Here is a 15,113-nt window from a genome sequence, read left to right on the forward strand (position 1 = left end):
ATTTTCTTCTTTTTGCACATTTGCTAATGTGCCAATAATGCTTATGAAAAAATGTTCTAATTTATATTCATTAACAACGTTGCCATTACAGAAGGTCTATACATGTAGAAATGTAGCTGCAGCTAACAAAGCCTAGGCCCTGGAAAAATCGAAAAAAAAAAGAATTGACATTTCGATAACTAACTGTTATAGCACAATTTACTGTATAAGCAGTTTTAATTTGTTTTGTTTTGGGGCATAAACAGCTTATCATTATATTTAGTTGAAACCTTGAGAATAAGTAGCATTTTTTTTTGCTTATTTCACGGAATTTTTTTTATACGCCCACATGGAAACGTGGACATATATTGCCCTCGCCCCTGTCCGTCTGAATTACTAATAATCGGATGAACAGTTTCAGAGTTATTGCCCTTGACTTTGGAAAAAACGCATCAAATTTGGCTTGTAGGCACAATAGAGGCTACAGTTTTTATCTGATCTTCATGAAACTTGGTATGCATGTATATATTGATGAGATCGCAGTCAAGTTTGAAAGTGGTTTTAATCGCATGAATGGTTTCTGAGTTATTGTCCTTGACTTAGAGAAAACGCATCAAATTTGCCTTGTAGGCATGATAGAAGCTACAGTTTTTATCCGATCTTCATGAAACTTGGCCAATTTCGAAATTAGTAATAATTGGAAGAACAGTTTCTGAGCTATTGCCCGTGACTTACAAAAAAACGCATTAAATTTGGCTTGTAGGCACAATAGAGACTAGAGTATTTATCTGATCTTGATGAAACTTGGTATGCATGTATATAGTTCTAAAATGGTGATAATTTGATCACTGGTTTCCAAGTTATTGCCCTTGATTTAGTAAAAACGCGTCAAATTTGGCTTGTAGGCACAATAGAGACTACAGTTTTTATCCAACCTAGATGAAACTAGGTATACATGTATATATTAATGAGATCTCGGTCAAGTTAGATATTGGTAATAGTCGGATAAACAGTTTCCGAGTTATAATAGCCCTTGTGTGTACAGCGATGAGACATTGTTATTTGAATTTGATGAACTGTTTCAGGTTTTTGCCTTGAATAGATGACCTTAAGATTATTTGAAAATTCATTATTAAGCCACTAAAGATTTTTTTATTATTTCTGACAGCTTGTAGTGGGCGTATGTTACCTGGCCTGGCAAGCTATCTTCTTCAAATCTGTAAAAGTAGGCGAAAAAAAATACCAAATTTGTATCCACTATTAGTGACACCGATTGCTTATTCAATCTAAACCTTGCTTTAAATTCCTCCTCAGAAAACCATGTGAAGGGGTCAAGGCGATCCTTGACATGTCTATTGATGGGAATAACACGGTTGATTTCACCAAGTTCATCTTAATCGTCAAAATAATCGTCCATTTTGAACCATCGAAGAGCCACAAAAGGAATTTATACTGATTTAAATAGAATTAAAAATTAAAACTGGTCTCGACCAACTTAAATTTAGCATTAAATTAGCCGATTTTTAAAAACATTTAAGGTAATTCTATGTGATGCATACAAAATAAAGAATTAAATTAAAAGAATAGGCAGAATAGAATTAAATTAGGCTTAATTACATTTCGTGCATAGGGGCCATTATCAGATGATTATTGCATCAAGGAAAAAAAAGATGGAGGCGTACAAAACACTTCACCAAATGTACAAGGAGCGTTTCCAGAATCTACCTTGGATGAAGAAAAATTAAACACTTTGCGAACAAATTTAGAGGTGAACTCAGGAAAGTCGAAACTCTGGTGCAGGAGTCGAAGATCTGTACCACCTGGTAATCACCAGGTTCATTGTCAGGGTGTTCATGCAATAAGCGCATGTGGCCGAATTCCCTCTGTCTCGAGGACCAAGTCCTTGACCATTTTCTCCTTTTTTTGGGCAGTTTTTCTTCAACTGCCATAAGCAGAGCAACAGTAATAGCAGTATTCATCTTCAACAGTCATCAGTAAATGAGGACTTTATTGACGGAAATATTGAATCGTGTGGGCATTTTCTGTCAATAATATTGAGTCAATATATTGAATCAATAATATTGACGGTTTTATTAAACGTGTATGGGCCGCTTCAGTCAAGTTTGAAATTGGTAACAGTTTTTATCCGACCTTTATGAAACTTGGTATGCATGTATATATTGATGAATCTCAGTTAAGTTGTGTGTACAGCCATGACACCTTGTTCATGTTAAAATTTAATGGTAACTTGATGAACTGTTTTTATGAAATGGGGGGTGTATATTGCCGTCACCCATGTCGGTCCGTCTGTCCGTCCACAATTGCTCGTAAACACTCTACAAGACACAATTCTTGACGAATTTTGACAAATCTTGGTATGAGTGTTCGTAATCAGCCAAGGATGAACCCTATTGAAAATCAGAAGAATCGAAAAATATTTAGTATCAGTTATTGCTCTTGTTCTTGAAAACACGTTCAATTTTTTAGCTCGTAAACACTCTAGAAGGGACAATTCTTGTTGGATGTGGACAAAACTTGGCATGAGTGTTTGTTATCAACCAAGGATGAACCCTATTGAAAATCAGAGGAATCGAAAAATATTTAGTATGAGTTAATGCCCTTGTTCTTGAAAACGCGTTTAATTTTTAGCTCATAAACATTCTAGAAGGCACAATTCTTGATGGATTTTGATGAAACTTGGTATGAGTGTTTGTTATCACCCAAGGATGAACCCTATTGAAAATCAAGAATCGAAAAATATTTAGTATAAGTTATTGCCCTTGTTCTTGAAAACGCGTATAATTTTTAGCTCGTAAACACTCTAGAAGGCACAATTCTTGATGGATTTGGACTTGGACGAAACTTGGTATGAGTGTTTGTAATCACCTAAGGATGAACCCTATTGAAAATCAGAAGTATCAAAAAATATTTAGTATGAGTTATTGCCCTTGTTCTTGAAAACGCGTTCAATTTTTAGCACGTAACACTCTAGAAGGCACAATTCTTAGTGGATTTTGATGAAACTTGACATGAGTGTTTGTTATCAACCAAGGATAAACCCTATTGAAAATCAGAAAAATCGAAAAATATTTAGTATGATTTATTGCCCTTGTTCTTGAAATCGTGTTTAATTTTTAGCTCATAAACACTCTAGAAGGCACAATTCTGGACGGATTTTGATTGGTGATTGGTGTGAATGTTCGTAATCACCCAAGGGTGAACCTTATTGAAATCAGAAGAATTGAACAATATTTAGTATGAGTTATTGCCCTTGTTCTTGAAAGCGCTTTCTAATTAAGCTCTTAAACACTAAAAGGCATGATTCTTGCCGGATTTTGACAATACTTGGTTTTTATTTATAATTATATTTGCCTTCTAGAGTTTTCACGAGTTAAAAATTGAACACGTTTTCAGGAACAAGGGCAATAACTCATACTCAATATTATTCAGTATCGCCCTAAAGAGTTCAAAAGAAGTGTATGACTGAAAGTTAAATATTTCATACTGGTGATTGATAATGTACTGCTTAATATTTTTATTCAAAGTGCCAAAGTGCCAGTGGACGTATATTACCTTGCCTGGCAAGCTATCGTTGAGGTTTTGCCTTGACTAATAAATATTTTCAAAATTATATGAAAATTCATTATTAAGCCACTAAAGATTTTGTTATCATTTCTGATAACTGGTAGTGGGGGTATATGACCTTGCCTGGTAAGCTATATCATTAATAATGGGGGTTTTTGAGGATTTTTTTTTCATTGAAAATGACGGTTGGTTTTGTTTTCTTCAGCAAAGCTGATTTTTTTATGATTTGTGGAAAATTGAAGTAGGAGGATCCACAAAACAAGAAAATTGGTCTGGTCTAAAATTGTTTCACGTACTAAACATAGCGCCTTAAAAAATAGTTTATGTTAGCCGTAAAAAAAATATATTCTCATAAAGACATCTTTAAATTTATCTGAAATGTCATCAATCTACATCAGCTTCTCATAACAGGAATCCAATATGGCTTCATAAAATGATGATGAAAGTCCAAAATGTTGGATTCTTGTTATGATTATGTGATTTGGTAGGAAAAGGTGCAGGCAAACAAACAGTCTGGGTCGCTGATGTTTTGTCGCAGACTCAAGCCAGCGGTTTCATGACAAGATTCTCGCATTGCCGACAGGATTTATTATGTCAAACAAGTGATAGTGGAAAACGGTAGACTGGCGATTTTCATCTTTTCTAGTCAGCGACAAAAGCGCAGACCAAGACCAGTTGTGTGCCTGCACCTTAAATGAGATTTCAGATTAGATGTATGCTCTTGTTTTATGTTTAAAAGCACTATTTATTCTATTTTATAAAGAAATTAAGAAATATCTATAACATTTTTTTTCTTTTTGTTTCAGTAAAAGATAAATGATTATGGTACTGACATATATCTGATATTCCTTCAATGTTTCAAAAAATCGTATTATGTAATACCGATGGAGATGAATAAATAAGATTGTGTAATAAAGAAATGTATTGTAAATATTTGTGAATCACTTTAGTTTTGTGGATGACATATATCTTAAAATACAAATCTGGTATTATAAGTGTTTCAGAGAGATTTGAACCCATTTAAATACATCTTGTAATCTTAAAAAAATAACATTATACAAGAAAATGTGCAGACTTATTTTCTACACTGTTAAATTTTGAACCCAATATGCATATTGCAATGAAGAGACAGCAGGTAGACTCTAACATTATATACTGCAATGTGATGAATTCATACAGAATTCTGTAAATGTTAAAAGTAATGATTTGTATTCGATAATTGCTTTCTTTAAAGTGTACTGTACTCTCTATTCCTTGATAAGTTTTACCCTGTAAGGCGTCAGGCTGCATAATAGTTTGGACAGCCCTGGTCCAAATTATCTCATTCTTTTGAATTTGGAGTTCTTTAGTTTTGCAATATGAAATAGCTTTGTTGCATTGTATTACAATTTACATTTAGCATCATGTCTGCATGTAATTGAAAACGAGCATGCAATATATCTGTTGGCAAAGATACTATAATGTAAATCATACAAGGAATCAATTATGTGCAAATAATGCTCATCTTAAGAAGTATTTTTATGATTTGCTTTTGTAATATATCTGGCGTAAAACGCATCCATGGTTAGAAATCGAATAAAGATTGAGCACTCATTTGCCTTTTGTATACACTTTAGTACCTTCCTGTCAATTGAACATTGATCGTTTAACGGGAAGGGGTTGATAAATCTATGGAGTTTGGTTTGAAGATAACAGTTTACTTTCAGCAGATGCTGACATCGCACCTTAGGTAGGTGTAGTATTGGTAATTAGATTATTCTATGGAAACAGCTATGTTCAATTAATATCCTTAACTCCAAATGTTACGAGATAAATTGAATAGTGACGTATGTTAGATATTTTGACAGCTATCGGCTGGAGTAGAATCAGAAAAAAGTGGTTTGTTTTAAAAGCCAATCGCCTACCGCTGCCAACCGGCATACCGGAGTGAAAAAATGCGCTAAAATGAGCATTGTTAAATTAAAGGATCGTAGATTTTCATACTACAAAACGAAACTATTCAATTTGACGGAATTTTTGTTGACATCAATATTATGGAATCAAAGCTATTTTAAAAATGAAACGAAACAAATTAATATTTCTTTTCTTGCTTTGAGATATTTTCCTTCGCATTTTCTGATTCAATTCGTGTTTAAAATAGCAATAATCTCTTTTAAAAATAAAATGGGGAACACAATAAAACGTAAAAAAAAAAACCTAGATTTTTTTTAATGATCACAACGACTGAACAAGGTCGTTTGTTTCAGAGTTACTTTCCTTAACTTATTACTGTCGTAGGAAACATGGAGCATCAAGGCCAAGGAATCTTTCTTCCACCTTTTTCAAAATTAATCCTTGACGTACACTATAATAATTCTGCGAATGCTCCTCCTGTTAATCCAACAGAATCATCGATATATGTAGTGGATAAAAATCTAGAGGTTTTTTACGTTTTATTGTGTGCCCCATTTTTTTTTAAAAAGAGATTATTGCTATTTTAAACACGAATTGAATCAGAAAATGTGAAGGAAAATATCTAAAAGCAAGAAAAAAATTTTAATTTGTTTCGTTTCAAAAACAAAAATTCCGTCAAATTGAATAGTTTCGTTTTGTAGTATGAAAATCTACGATCCTTAAATTCAACAATGCTCATTTTAGCGCCTTTTTTTCACTCCGGATTGCCGGTTTGCAGCGGTAGGCGGGTGGCTTTTAAAACCCACCCAGAAAAAGGCCCTGTTTTATGGAGATTTTCCATTTCCTAATGCGGTTTTTATACGCGCCCATAGACATGAAAACGTTTATTTCCGTCGCCCCTGTTCGTCCGCCTGTTCGGATATTTCTTGTAGGCACGATAGAGGCTACAGTTTTTATCTGATCTTGGTATGCATGTATCATCATGTAACCTAATTTCGTGAAAAACTTATTATTCGTGGATTTACGGAAAGGATTAATAATTTACATGAGCGACCTTGCGCGACCTCCGCATTAGTTTGTTTTGATAAACATGGGTTTTCTCTACAATGTCAGCTAGTAGAATGAATCCAGTAGTTTCAAGCAAGGTAAAATGTATTAAAATATACTTTGACAAATACAAAATGGCGGATTTCACTTATTACCAAACGTCACCATTTTTTATCGGCCGAATTTCCTTATAATCCCAAGCGGTAATCGGAATTCCTAGTGTCGTCTGCTAGAATATATTCCAACGAATGAAATCACGTGATCAACTAGCGGATTCTGTGTCAGCAGAAAATTTCTATGGAACACAAAGTGGACCATATTCTTATGTTGTTTCAGTGACTTTTAGCAATAAATCACGCTACGTATCTTAATTTGTCAGTAACTATTTTTTTTTTAAATTGTGGTTCTTTGAAGATATTGTCACTAGTTATAATGAATTGATATTAAAGATAAATACTAAGAGAAGTTAATTATACCACCCGGTATTCATACAACGTGCTTTTCTCGACTTATTAATAGATCAAACATTGTACGCGAAAATAGGTGACGCATTCTGCCGCCGTTGCTGAGGTGGTTGCTCATGAAATATGGGTCAAAGTGAAGGATTCATAAAGAAAATCGAAATAAACCAATTTTAATTATTTTGTAGAATATCTGAGGAAACATCTAAGACATTTTAAAAAAAATTTCGTTTTTTTTAATCTTTGACGAAATTCGGTGTTGAATCCTTATATCCACGAAAATAGGTTACACCACTGTATTCTGTGATATCCGACATCTGAGTATTCCGACATTCTGCATAATCCCACATCATTTTCTGGTCCCAATTGCTAGTTCAAAAAAACTCTTGAGTACCCCGACACTCTGTGTATTCCAAATTACGACATTAATCAGAAAAAAAAAAATCTGTATAATCCGACATATACTCTTAATCGCCAATTAGATTATCGCTTATTTTATTGATAATATGAAAACAAATGATCGCTGAAATACATTCTGCTGATTTATCAACGCCAATGACCTCGCTTCAAGATCAAGGTTATTGGCTTTAGAACAAATTAGATCATTGGGTACTCGTATCATTCATTTCACGGTATTGGACAGAAATATGCAACTTGACCATTCTTTGTTTCGTGTTTTACCCAAATTCTCAAGCTAACAATTTTCGTCCTGCCAAGCGTGACAGAACTTATATGTCCCTGGACATGAAACAGCAAATTATTGGAGATTAACAAAAAGTGCCGCGCTCTTCGCAGAAATATCTAGCTATGAAATTTGGTTAAAGTCGAACGACAATAAGCAGCATTTTAAAATGTAAAGAAGAATTCAAAACAAAGTTTGCCGACAATATTAATTCCAATAAAAAACCTATATGTACAGTAGCTCAAAATATGAACAATTAAATAATAGTAACGTATACAACAGTAGTGTATGAGCTTATATATTGGTCGCATGGGAATTCCCCATTCCATTTCATTTCATGGGGAAAATGCGACCAATATATAAGCTCCCAAAAAAGACCTAAACTCCCTACATTTCATAAATTCTTACACCTAAACATCCTACATTTCATAAATTCTTACACTAAAAAACATCCTACATTTCATAAATTCTTACACTAAAAAAAAGACCTAAACACCCTACATTTCCTACACCAAAAACACCTTCAATCAATTTCCTACATTCCATCAAAAAAAAGCATATTAAAAATACCCTTATATAAAAATAACATAACATTTTTTAATAGCCTCGTTTTAAGTAATGTTATATTTAGTCTAGAAAGGGAGATAACTCTTTTTTGGAAAAAACAATGTTCTACTCAAATTTTAAACCTTAAAAATGGCAAATAAAATACTAGATCCAATCTTTAGATTATACGATCCGATTTGTTATTCGTTTCACAAGAAAAAAGAGGATTATATTATCATCTCACCGACTGTTGGTTCTAAATCCCAATTGAATGATGGTGGTAGAATTACCTTCGAAATAAATTCATTATCGAATTGGTTGCTTCTTTCCGATGCTTATTTCAGATGTGATTTCAAAATTAAAGATGGAACTCAGAATCAAGTTCCACAAACTAATACAACTTTAGAAAACAATTTCTTTCCATCTTTATTTAGCGAGATTGTTTTGGAAGCTGGTTCAAATCCGATAGGAACAATTAAACATCCTGGGGAATTCGACACAATGTTGAAAACAGTTTTATATCCTAAAGATTTTGATTCAGTCTAAGGTTGGATACCCGATGTTGGCGATGGAAGTGTTTTAAAAGAACCGGTAAGAAATCTTGCAAATGATGCTGATTTAGCTAGAGTGAGAGTTGTTGCTCGAAACACAATAGAAAGAGTAGCACGAGCAGCTAATCATGGATTCGAAAAACAAGTACTTCAGTACAATAATATTGTTGAGAATAATAGGTGGGGTAATTACGTAAATTGGAAATTATATCCTTTATTCGGTCTGTTGGAACACAGAAAGGTTTCCATAGGGTTACTATATAAAATTCATCTACAAATCAACGATGATAAGATATTTTTTGGAGAGAATGGTTCAGATGCAAAATTAGAAATAACGAATCTCCAACTTTTCATACCCGTAATAACACCATCAATTGAAGTAGAAACGAGAATATTCAACTCATTAACTAAAGATATTGAAATAGCTTTTCTTCATGGTAATACAGTAGGTAGCATAACTTTAACTGGAGAATCCACCACATGGCCAATCACTAACACTATTAAACCAGCAAGATATTTAATAGTTGGTTTCAAGAACTTACCAGATTCTCAAGCGAATAACAATAATGTCTTCAGAGTGGCAATGAACCAAACTCAAGATCCTTTAATCCATAAAGTTCAAGTAAGATTAAACAACGATAATAATCCCAACCAACCTTTAACAATTAATCCAACCACAAAGTATTATAATGAATTGTATAGAAACTATAAAAACATGTGTGAATTATTCGGAAATCCACCTCAGTTTGAATATGTAGATTTTGCACTTAATCATCCAATCTTCTGTTTTGATCTATCAGCTCAGCAAGAAGATCTTTTCAAAACAGGAGTCAACGTAAATATTCATATTGAAAAAACACAAGGAGATGTAACCGGTTATTATTTACTACTCGAAGAAGCAAAACATTTAATTAAAATAGCAGATAGAAGAATAATAAGAATTGAGTAAAAAATACACCCTTAAAAATGAAACCAGAAACTTTAGTTATGAAAATAATAGACGCTGTTGAAACAGATTCCCCAACTGTAATAACTTTCAACGGTAAAAAAAATCAGTATAACTAAAAAACTTATTGATAAATACAAATATTGTAAAGTCAGCGACGATATAGACTTAGAAAGAATTGATACAAATGTAAAAAAGGTGGATTTATATTTTCCCTACCTTTAATATTTGCTGGTATTACCGCGGCGGCTACAGTGGCTTGTGCTACAGCTGGTGGAGTAAGCGTTGCCAACGATAAGAGAGCTGCTATTGCAAAAGCTGCTGCTACAAAAGCTGCCGAAGAAAAGAAAGCAGCCGAAGAACATAGACACGATTTAGAAATAGAAAAGCAAGCCGCTGTTGCAAAGAAAGCAGCTGATGCAAAAAAAAAAAGGTTCAGGAGTGGGAGATATGATAGGCACAATGAAAGAATTTGGAAAAAGATTTAGTGAAGAAACCAAGAAAACTGTTAAACAAGGATTAAATTAATTAGTAGATAGTATTGACACAGGAGAAATCAAAGTCAAACATAAGGGTAATGGAATATTTTTAAAAAATATACACACTGGAGAAGGAATATATCTTTCAAAGTATAAAGGAGAAGGAGTTTTTTTTGGAACAAATTAAAATAATAAAAAATGGGCAAAAAATTTAATCATTCAGAAATATTTCCTAATAACCCAATGCTCACGTGTATATGCGGTAGTTCTGGGAAAACTCATCTCACTTTTAACATGTTGACAACACCAAACCTTTTAGATTTCGATTCTTTGTATATCTACACAACAACACCAGAGCAATCGTATTATCAATTCCTCAAAGCTTTAGAATATCTACCAAAGAAAGATGTTCAAGACCTATTTCAATATTACAAAGAAAACGAAGAAGAAATGGAAATAAAAGATATCATAGATAACTACATCGAAGGAAAGAATCCAACGGATATAAAAGTTTTTCTTACGAAAAATGTTAATGATCTAGACTTGTCTAATATTGACAGCAAACGAAAGAACTTAATATTGTTTGACGACTGCGTTGCGCAAAGAAATCAAGCTGTTCAACAAGAATTCTTCACGAAGGGAAGACATCACAACTGTCACTGCATATACCAATTCCAATCTTTTTACGGGATGGATTCTATGTTCATTAGAAAAAATGCGAATTGTTTTTTTATTATTTGAATTAAACGACAAAGATTTATCTCAAATCATTCAGTCGATAAATCACGGAATGGACAGAGATACATTCAAAAAAGTTTGTAAAGCTCAATGGAGAAACCCAGATGAACATGGACATGTATTTGTAAATACTAGAAAACCCGCGGGTGAAAGAGTTATGATCGACATATGTTAATTTTATTTTTTTTAAAATGAGTAACGATTGGAATAATATTTTAAAAAGAAATAAAGAATATATCAAACCTAAGAATAAAATAAAGACACAAGTTGAAAATAACAGATTACAACAACTCGGATTAACGGAAAATCTACAAACTCTATTTCAACCCATATTAAAATCTCAAGAGGATATTAAAAAGAGACTCATCCCTCCTATAGAACCCCTACCTCCTATAGAACCTCATCACCCAGAAGGGAATCCATATGGTGGTATTATAATTAGGACATTAGATGATATTAATAGTCTTTTTTCAAACCCTAAAGCAGATTTACCAAAGAGTATTACACCAATCATTGATGATGAGGGGTTATGGTTTAATGGATTTAGAATAAAATTTAGGGCAAATCCCCCTATATTAAAAATCGATACAAAAAACTTCATATTTACATTAACGAAAGGATTAATAGATTTAATGAATGGCGGGTATATTGGCATTGCCGATTATAAGGATTTACTAGCATACTCAAAATTTCTACATGCAATAAGAAAGTTGGGACCTGAAACAAGAAGATCGAAAGCAGTTGAAACATATTTAAATAAAGTTATTCCTGATGAATATGAAGATGAGGTATCAGATGATTATGCAGAAGATTATACACCAATCATACAAGAAATAGACGATTTCGATGATATGGTGGCATCTGGACAAGGTATAACGTTTTTATCCGACAACAACGAGGAACTACTTAATAGATTACGAGTAATATTAGCGGCAATGAAGGAAGGACATCGATCGCACAGACAATATAATGAAGTGAATTGTATACTAAAAAGACTCATAGAAAACGGTATCATAGATAAAAATGATTATAAAAGCGTGATTAAAAATGTCAAATAAAGAACAACTATTCGTTATCACCTCAAATAAATCATCTCTAGATTATGAGTACGAACTCGATCGCAATCAAGAATATGAATTGGGATTAAAGTATTTCTCTGTTTACAATTCCATTAGAAATATCAACAAAAAAATAATCAAATAAAAATATCAACAGATAATGGAGTTACGTTCAAAACCATATGTTTACTACCAGGAAGCTACGAATACATAGCCATTAACGAATACCTATCTGAATATGGAGGAAGTTTCAATGGTAAAAACAATATTGAATTCGAAGGTAATTTGAATCTGAACAAAATAAAATTGATATTAAGAAATAATAGTCAAGTTGATTTCAACGTAGAAAATTCATTGAATGCGTTACTAGGATTTGATAAACGAGTATACACGCAATCCACTTTAGCACCGCATAAAGCTAATATCGAGAATGATATCGATGTGATAAATATACATTGCAATTTGATAAACGGTGGATTTTTCAATAAATACAAACGTCAGATTATTTACAGTCTTCCAACATTCACTGTACCGATAGGATATAGAATTATAGAGAAACAATTTCAGACGACATATTTACCACTTAATTCCTTTATGATTAAAGATATAAATCTGGAAATCAAAGATGGTAAAAATAGGTTTATAGATGTTGGTAACGAGGAAATTGTTATTCAACTTCATTTAAAACAAAAAAATTAACACTCTTCATTCTCTTCTTGAATAGTTAGATAATCGTAATCATCAAATTCGTAGTTTTCATCCATGTTCAATTCTTTTCCGTCGTTGTAAGGATACATGATTCCTTCACTGTTTAGTGCTTTTCTCTTAACGAGATTTAGATAACTTCTAAAAACTTTCTTTTGTTTATCATCATCCTTTGGAATAACTACTCCATTGGTGAAACTTTTTACCCATGGTTTCTTAAATTCATTCGTTACATCGTGACCATTAGCTAATCGAATATAATCTTGTACGGTTATCTTATCTTTAGAGTAACCCTTAAACGTTTTTATTTCTTTTAGAACACCATCGGAAGTTAGAATGATATTGTATTTAATTTTTGGCGCTAAATATAAACCAAATATAATTCCTCCATCACCGTAATCATTCTTTCCTTTACAATAATCATTTTCGGACACCAACCCACCTTCATTTAATTTATCCCAATTGCTAAACGAAATGTATAAACTATCGGTATCCGTATAGTATATTTCAGGCTTATAAAATCCATCTATCACGCGAATAAAATTATTCATTATTTTTTACTGTGAGATAAAACGAATGATCCCAAATGACTAGGTGTTACTCTTGTAGATTTAGGAGGTGTACAGTCAAATTCTTTTTCTTCTTCATTTATCTCTATATATTGACTATCATTTACTTTTTCATAGTTTATAACGTGTGAATCGAAGTTGGCTTTTAAAGTCGCTTCACTCCATAGATGTCTCGATGCAGTTATATCCTTTTGAATAGATTTACCATACAATGAATTACCTAATAATTTCATGCAATTACTACCTACGATATTACCTTCTCGTTTATATTTATTTCTTAGATCTCTCAAAATTAAAATATAATCTCTATAGGGTGAAGTTTTAAAATTTTCTTCGTAAACTATACCATCTAATATTTCAATAATTCGTCCACCGGCTCTCACAATTTCTTGAATATCGGCCTATGTTAAAACGTCGTGACAGAAACCATTTCTGACCCTGATTTTAGTGCCAGTTTCGTATTTAGCTATTCTATTCGTGAAAGTGATTTTATCTTTAGCTGGTATGAGTTGGAAGAACATGTTGGTAGGATATTCAAACCAGACTTTTAAAATAGCTGCTCTAGGTCTGAATTTTTGCTCATTAAAAAGCTTAACAAATTCTTTATTTTCTTCTTGTCGAAATGGTCTACCACTTTCCGCTCTCGGATATTCGCTGTCTAAATCCGACATGGCGGAAGCGTACAAACCGTTAGCATCAAAGGCCATTAGTTTAGTACATTTTATTTTTTTAAGTCTCGAATGAACCTCCGTTTTATCTTTTGGGTTAGCACTATATTCTTTAAATAAATCAATTATATTATCACTTGGTGTTTCTGTGTATTCCTTTAATACATTACAAATTACATCCATTTTATTCGTTTCAAATGATTTTCGATTTGCCGAAACTCTTCCTCCTTTAATACTTTGTCTGATAAAATATCTTATAAAAGGGTGAGTATGTGAGTAAACTTTTTCTACGTTTTCTTTCTCGGTGTGTTTCGGAAATTCTAGTACTTTCATACCATTCTTCTTCAACCATTTCTTTATCGTTTATCTTTTAGCGTAAGGTTCCCATTCGTGTCTTAAAGATTCCCAATTATTTTCGGTGTATTTTGCAATATTAATACCGGTGATCTTTCTCAAATTCATCGGTAGATTAGATGAATTACCCCATGCCTCTAAACTAGATGATTCATGTTGATAGGAACATATGAAATTAATATTTTGCAAATAATTAGATTTCGGGGAAGGGAGGGTTTGATTCTCCCAAATGTACAGGCCTAGGGCGGAGCAGACACTTTATTTAGAAATCAGGATTAAGGGTCTTGATATTGGGTTTTCTTCTGTTCTTATTCTGATCTGAAATTAGAAAAAATAACTCGCCCAATGGGCGAGAAGTATAGTATCTGTTATGTACTGATTGTTTTTAGTTTACTATGAACAATATTATCATTTAAGTTCTTATTTTTTGAATATGCAACTATCATTTTCTGCTTATAGACATGGGGGAATTTCTCTTGAAGGCTCTTATAGTGGGCATGAACTATCTTGCTTGCTCGATTGCTGGTTGTATTAAACGGGACAACAAAGGGTGCTATGCCTACATTATGATGAATATTTAGTCCTATAGGTCTTGCTGTATTCAATGTCTCAATCCAATGGGCCTCCCTAGAATGACGGAATTTGGTAGTTTCATCTTCGGGCAAGTCAATTTCTATACGCTCAATTGGGATTAGGGTGAGATCGTCTATTGAATGGTCGTCGAGGTTGAAATGATTAGAAACAGGCTTGTCTTTCTTTAATTTGATGTCTGACCTATGAGCATTAAAGCGAGTTCGTAAATTATTCTTAGTTTCTCCTACATATTGTTTGGGGCATTTCTTGCATGAAATT

At 32.9% G+C, this 15,113-nt stretch overlaps 3 protein-coding genes across 3 annotated transcripts; 1 reads left to right on the top strand and 2 right to left on the bottom strand.

Moving 5' to 3' along the window:
- Positions 1 to 8,343: 8,343 nt before the first annotated feature.
- On the top strand, positions 8,344 to 9,693 carry LOTGIDRAFT_163164 (hypothetical protein; the record flags this gene model as incomplete). Its single annotated transcript, XM_009059227.1, has 2 exons — positions 8,344 to 8,473; positions 8,741 to 9,693. The coding sequence occupies 2 exons, from the start codon at positions 8,344 to 8,346 to the stop codon at positions 9,691 to 9,693; spliced, it is 1,083 nt and encodes a 360-aa protein (XP_009057475.1).
- Positions 9,694 to 12,660: 2,967 nt separating this feature from the next.
- Positions 12,661 to 13,221, bottom strand: LOTGIDRAFT_163165 (hypothetical protein; the record flags this gene model as incomplete). The annotated part of the gene is made up of 1 exon (XM_009059228.1): positions 12,661 to 13,221. The coding sequence occupies one exon, from the start codon at positions 13,219 to 13,221 to the stop codon at positions 12,661 to 12,663; it is 561 nt and encodes a 186-aa protein (XP_009057476.1).
- A 419-nt stretch (positions 13,222 to 13,640) lies between these two features.
- Positions 13,641 to 14,090, bottom strand: LOTGIDRAFT_163166 (hypothetical protein; the record flags this gene model as incomplete). Its single annotated transcript, XM_009059229.1, has 1 exon — positions 13,641 to 14,090. The coding sequence occupies one exon, from the start codon at positions 14,088 to 14,090 to the stop codon at positions 13,641 to 13,643; it is 450 nt and encodes a 149-aa protein (XP_009057477.1).
- Between the last annotated feature and the right edge of the window lie 1,023 nt (positions 14,091 to 15,113).

Source organism: Lottia gigantea (assembly GCF_000327385.1).
Source record: "Lottia gigantea unplaced genomic scaffold LOTGIsca_38, whole genome shotgun sequence".
Classification (NCBI taxonomy): Eukaryota; Metazoa; Mollusca; class Gastropoda; family Lottiidae; genus Lottia; species Lottia gigantea.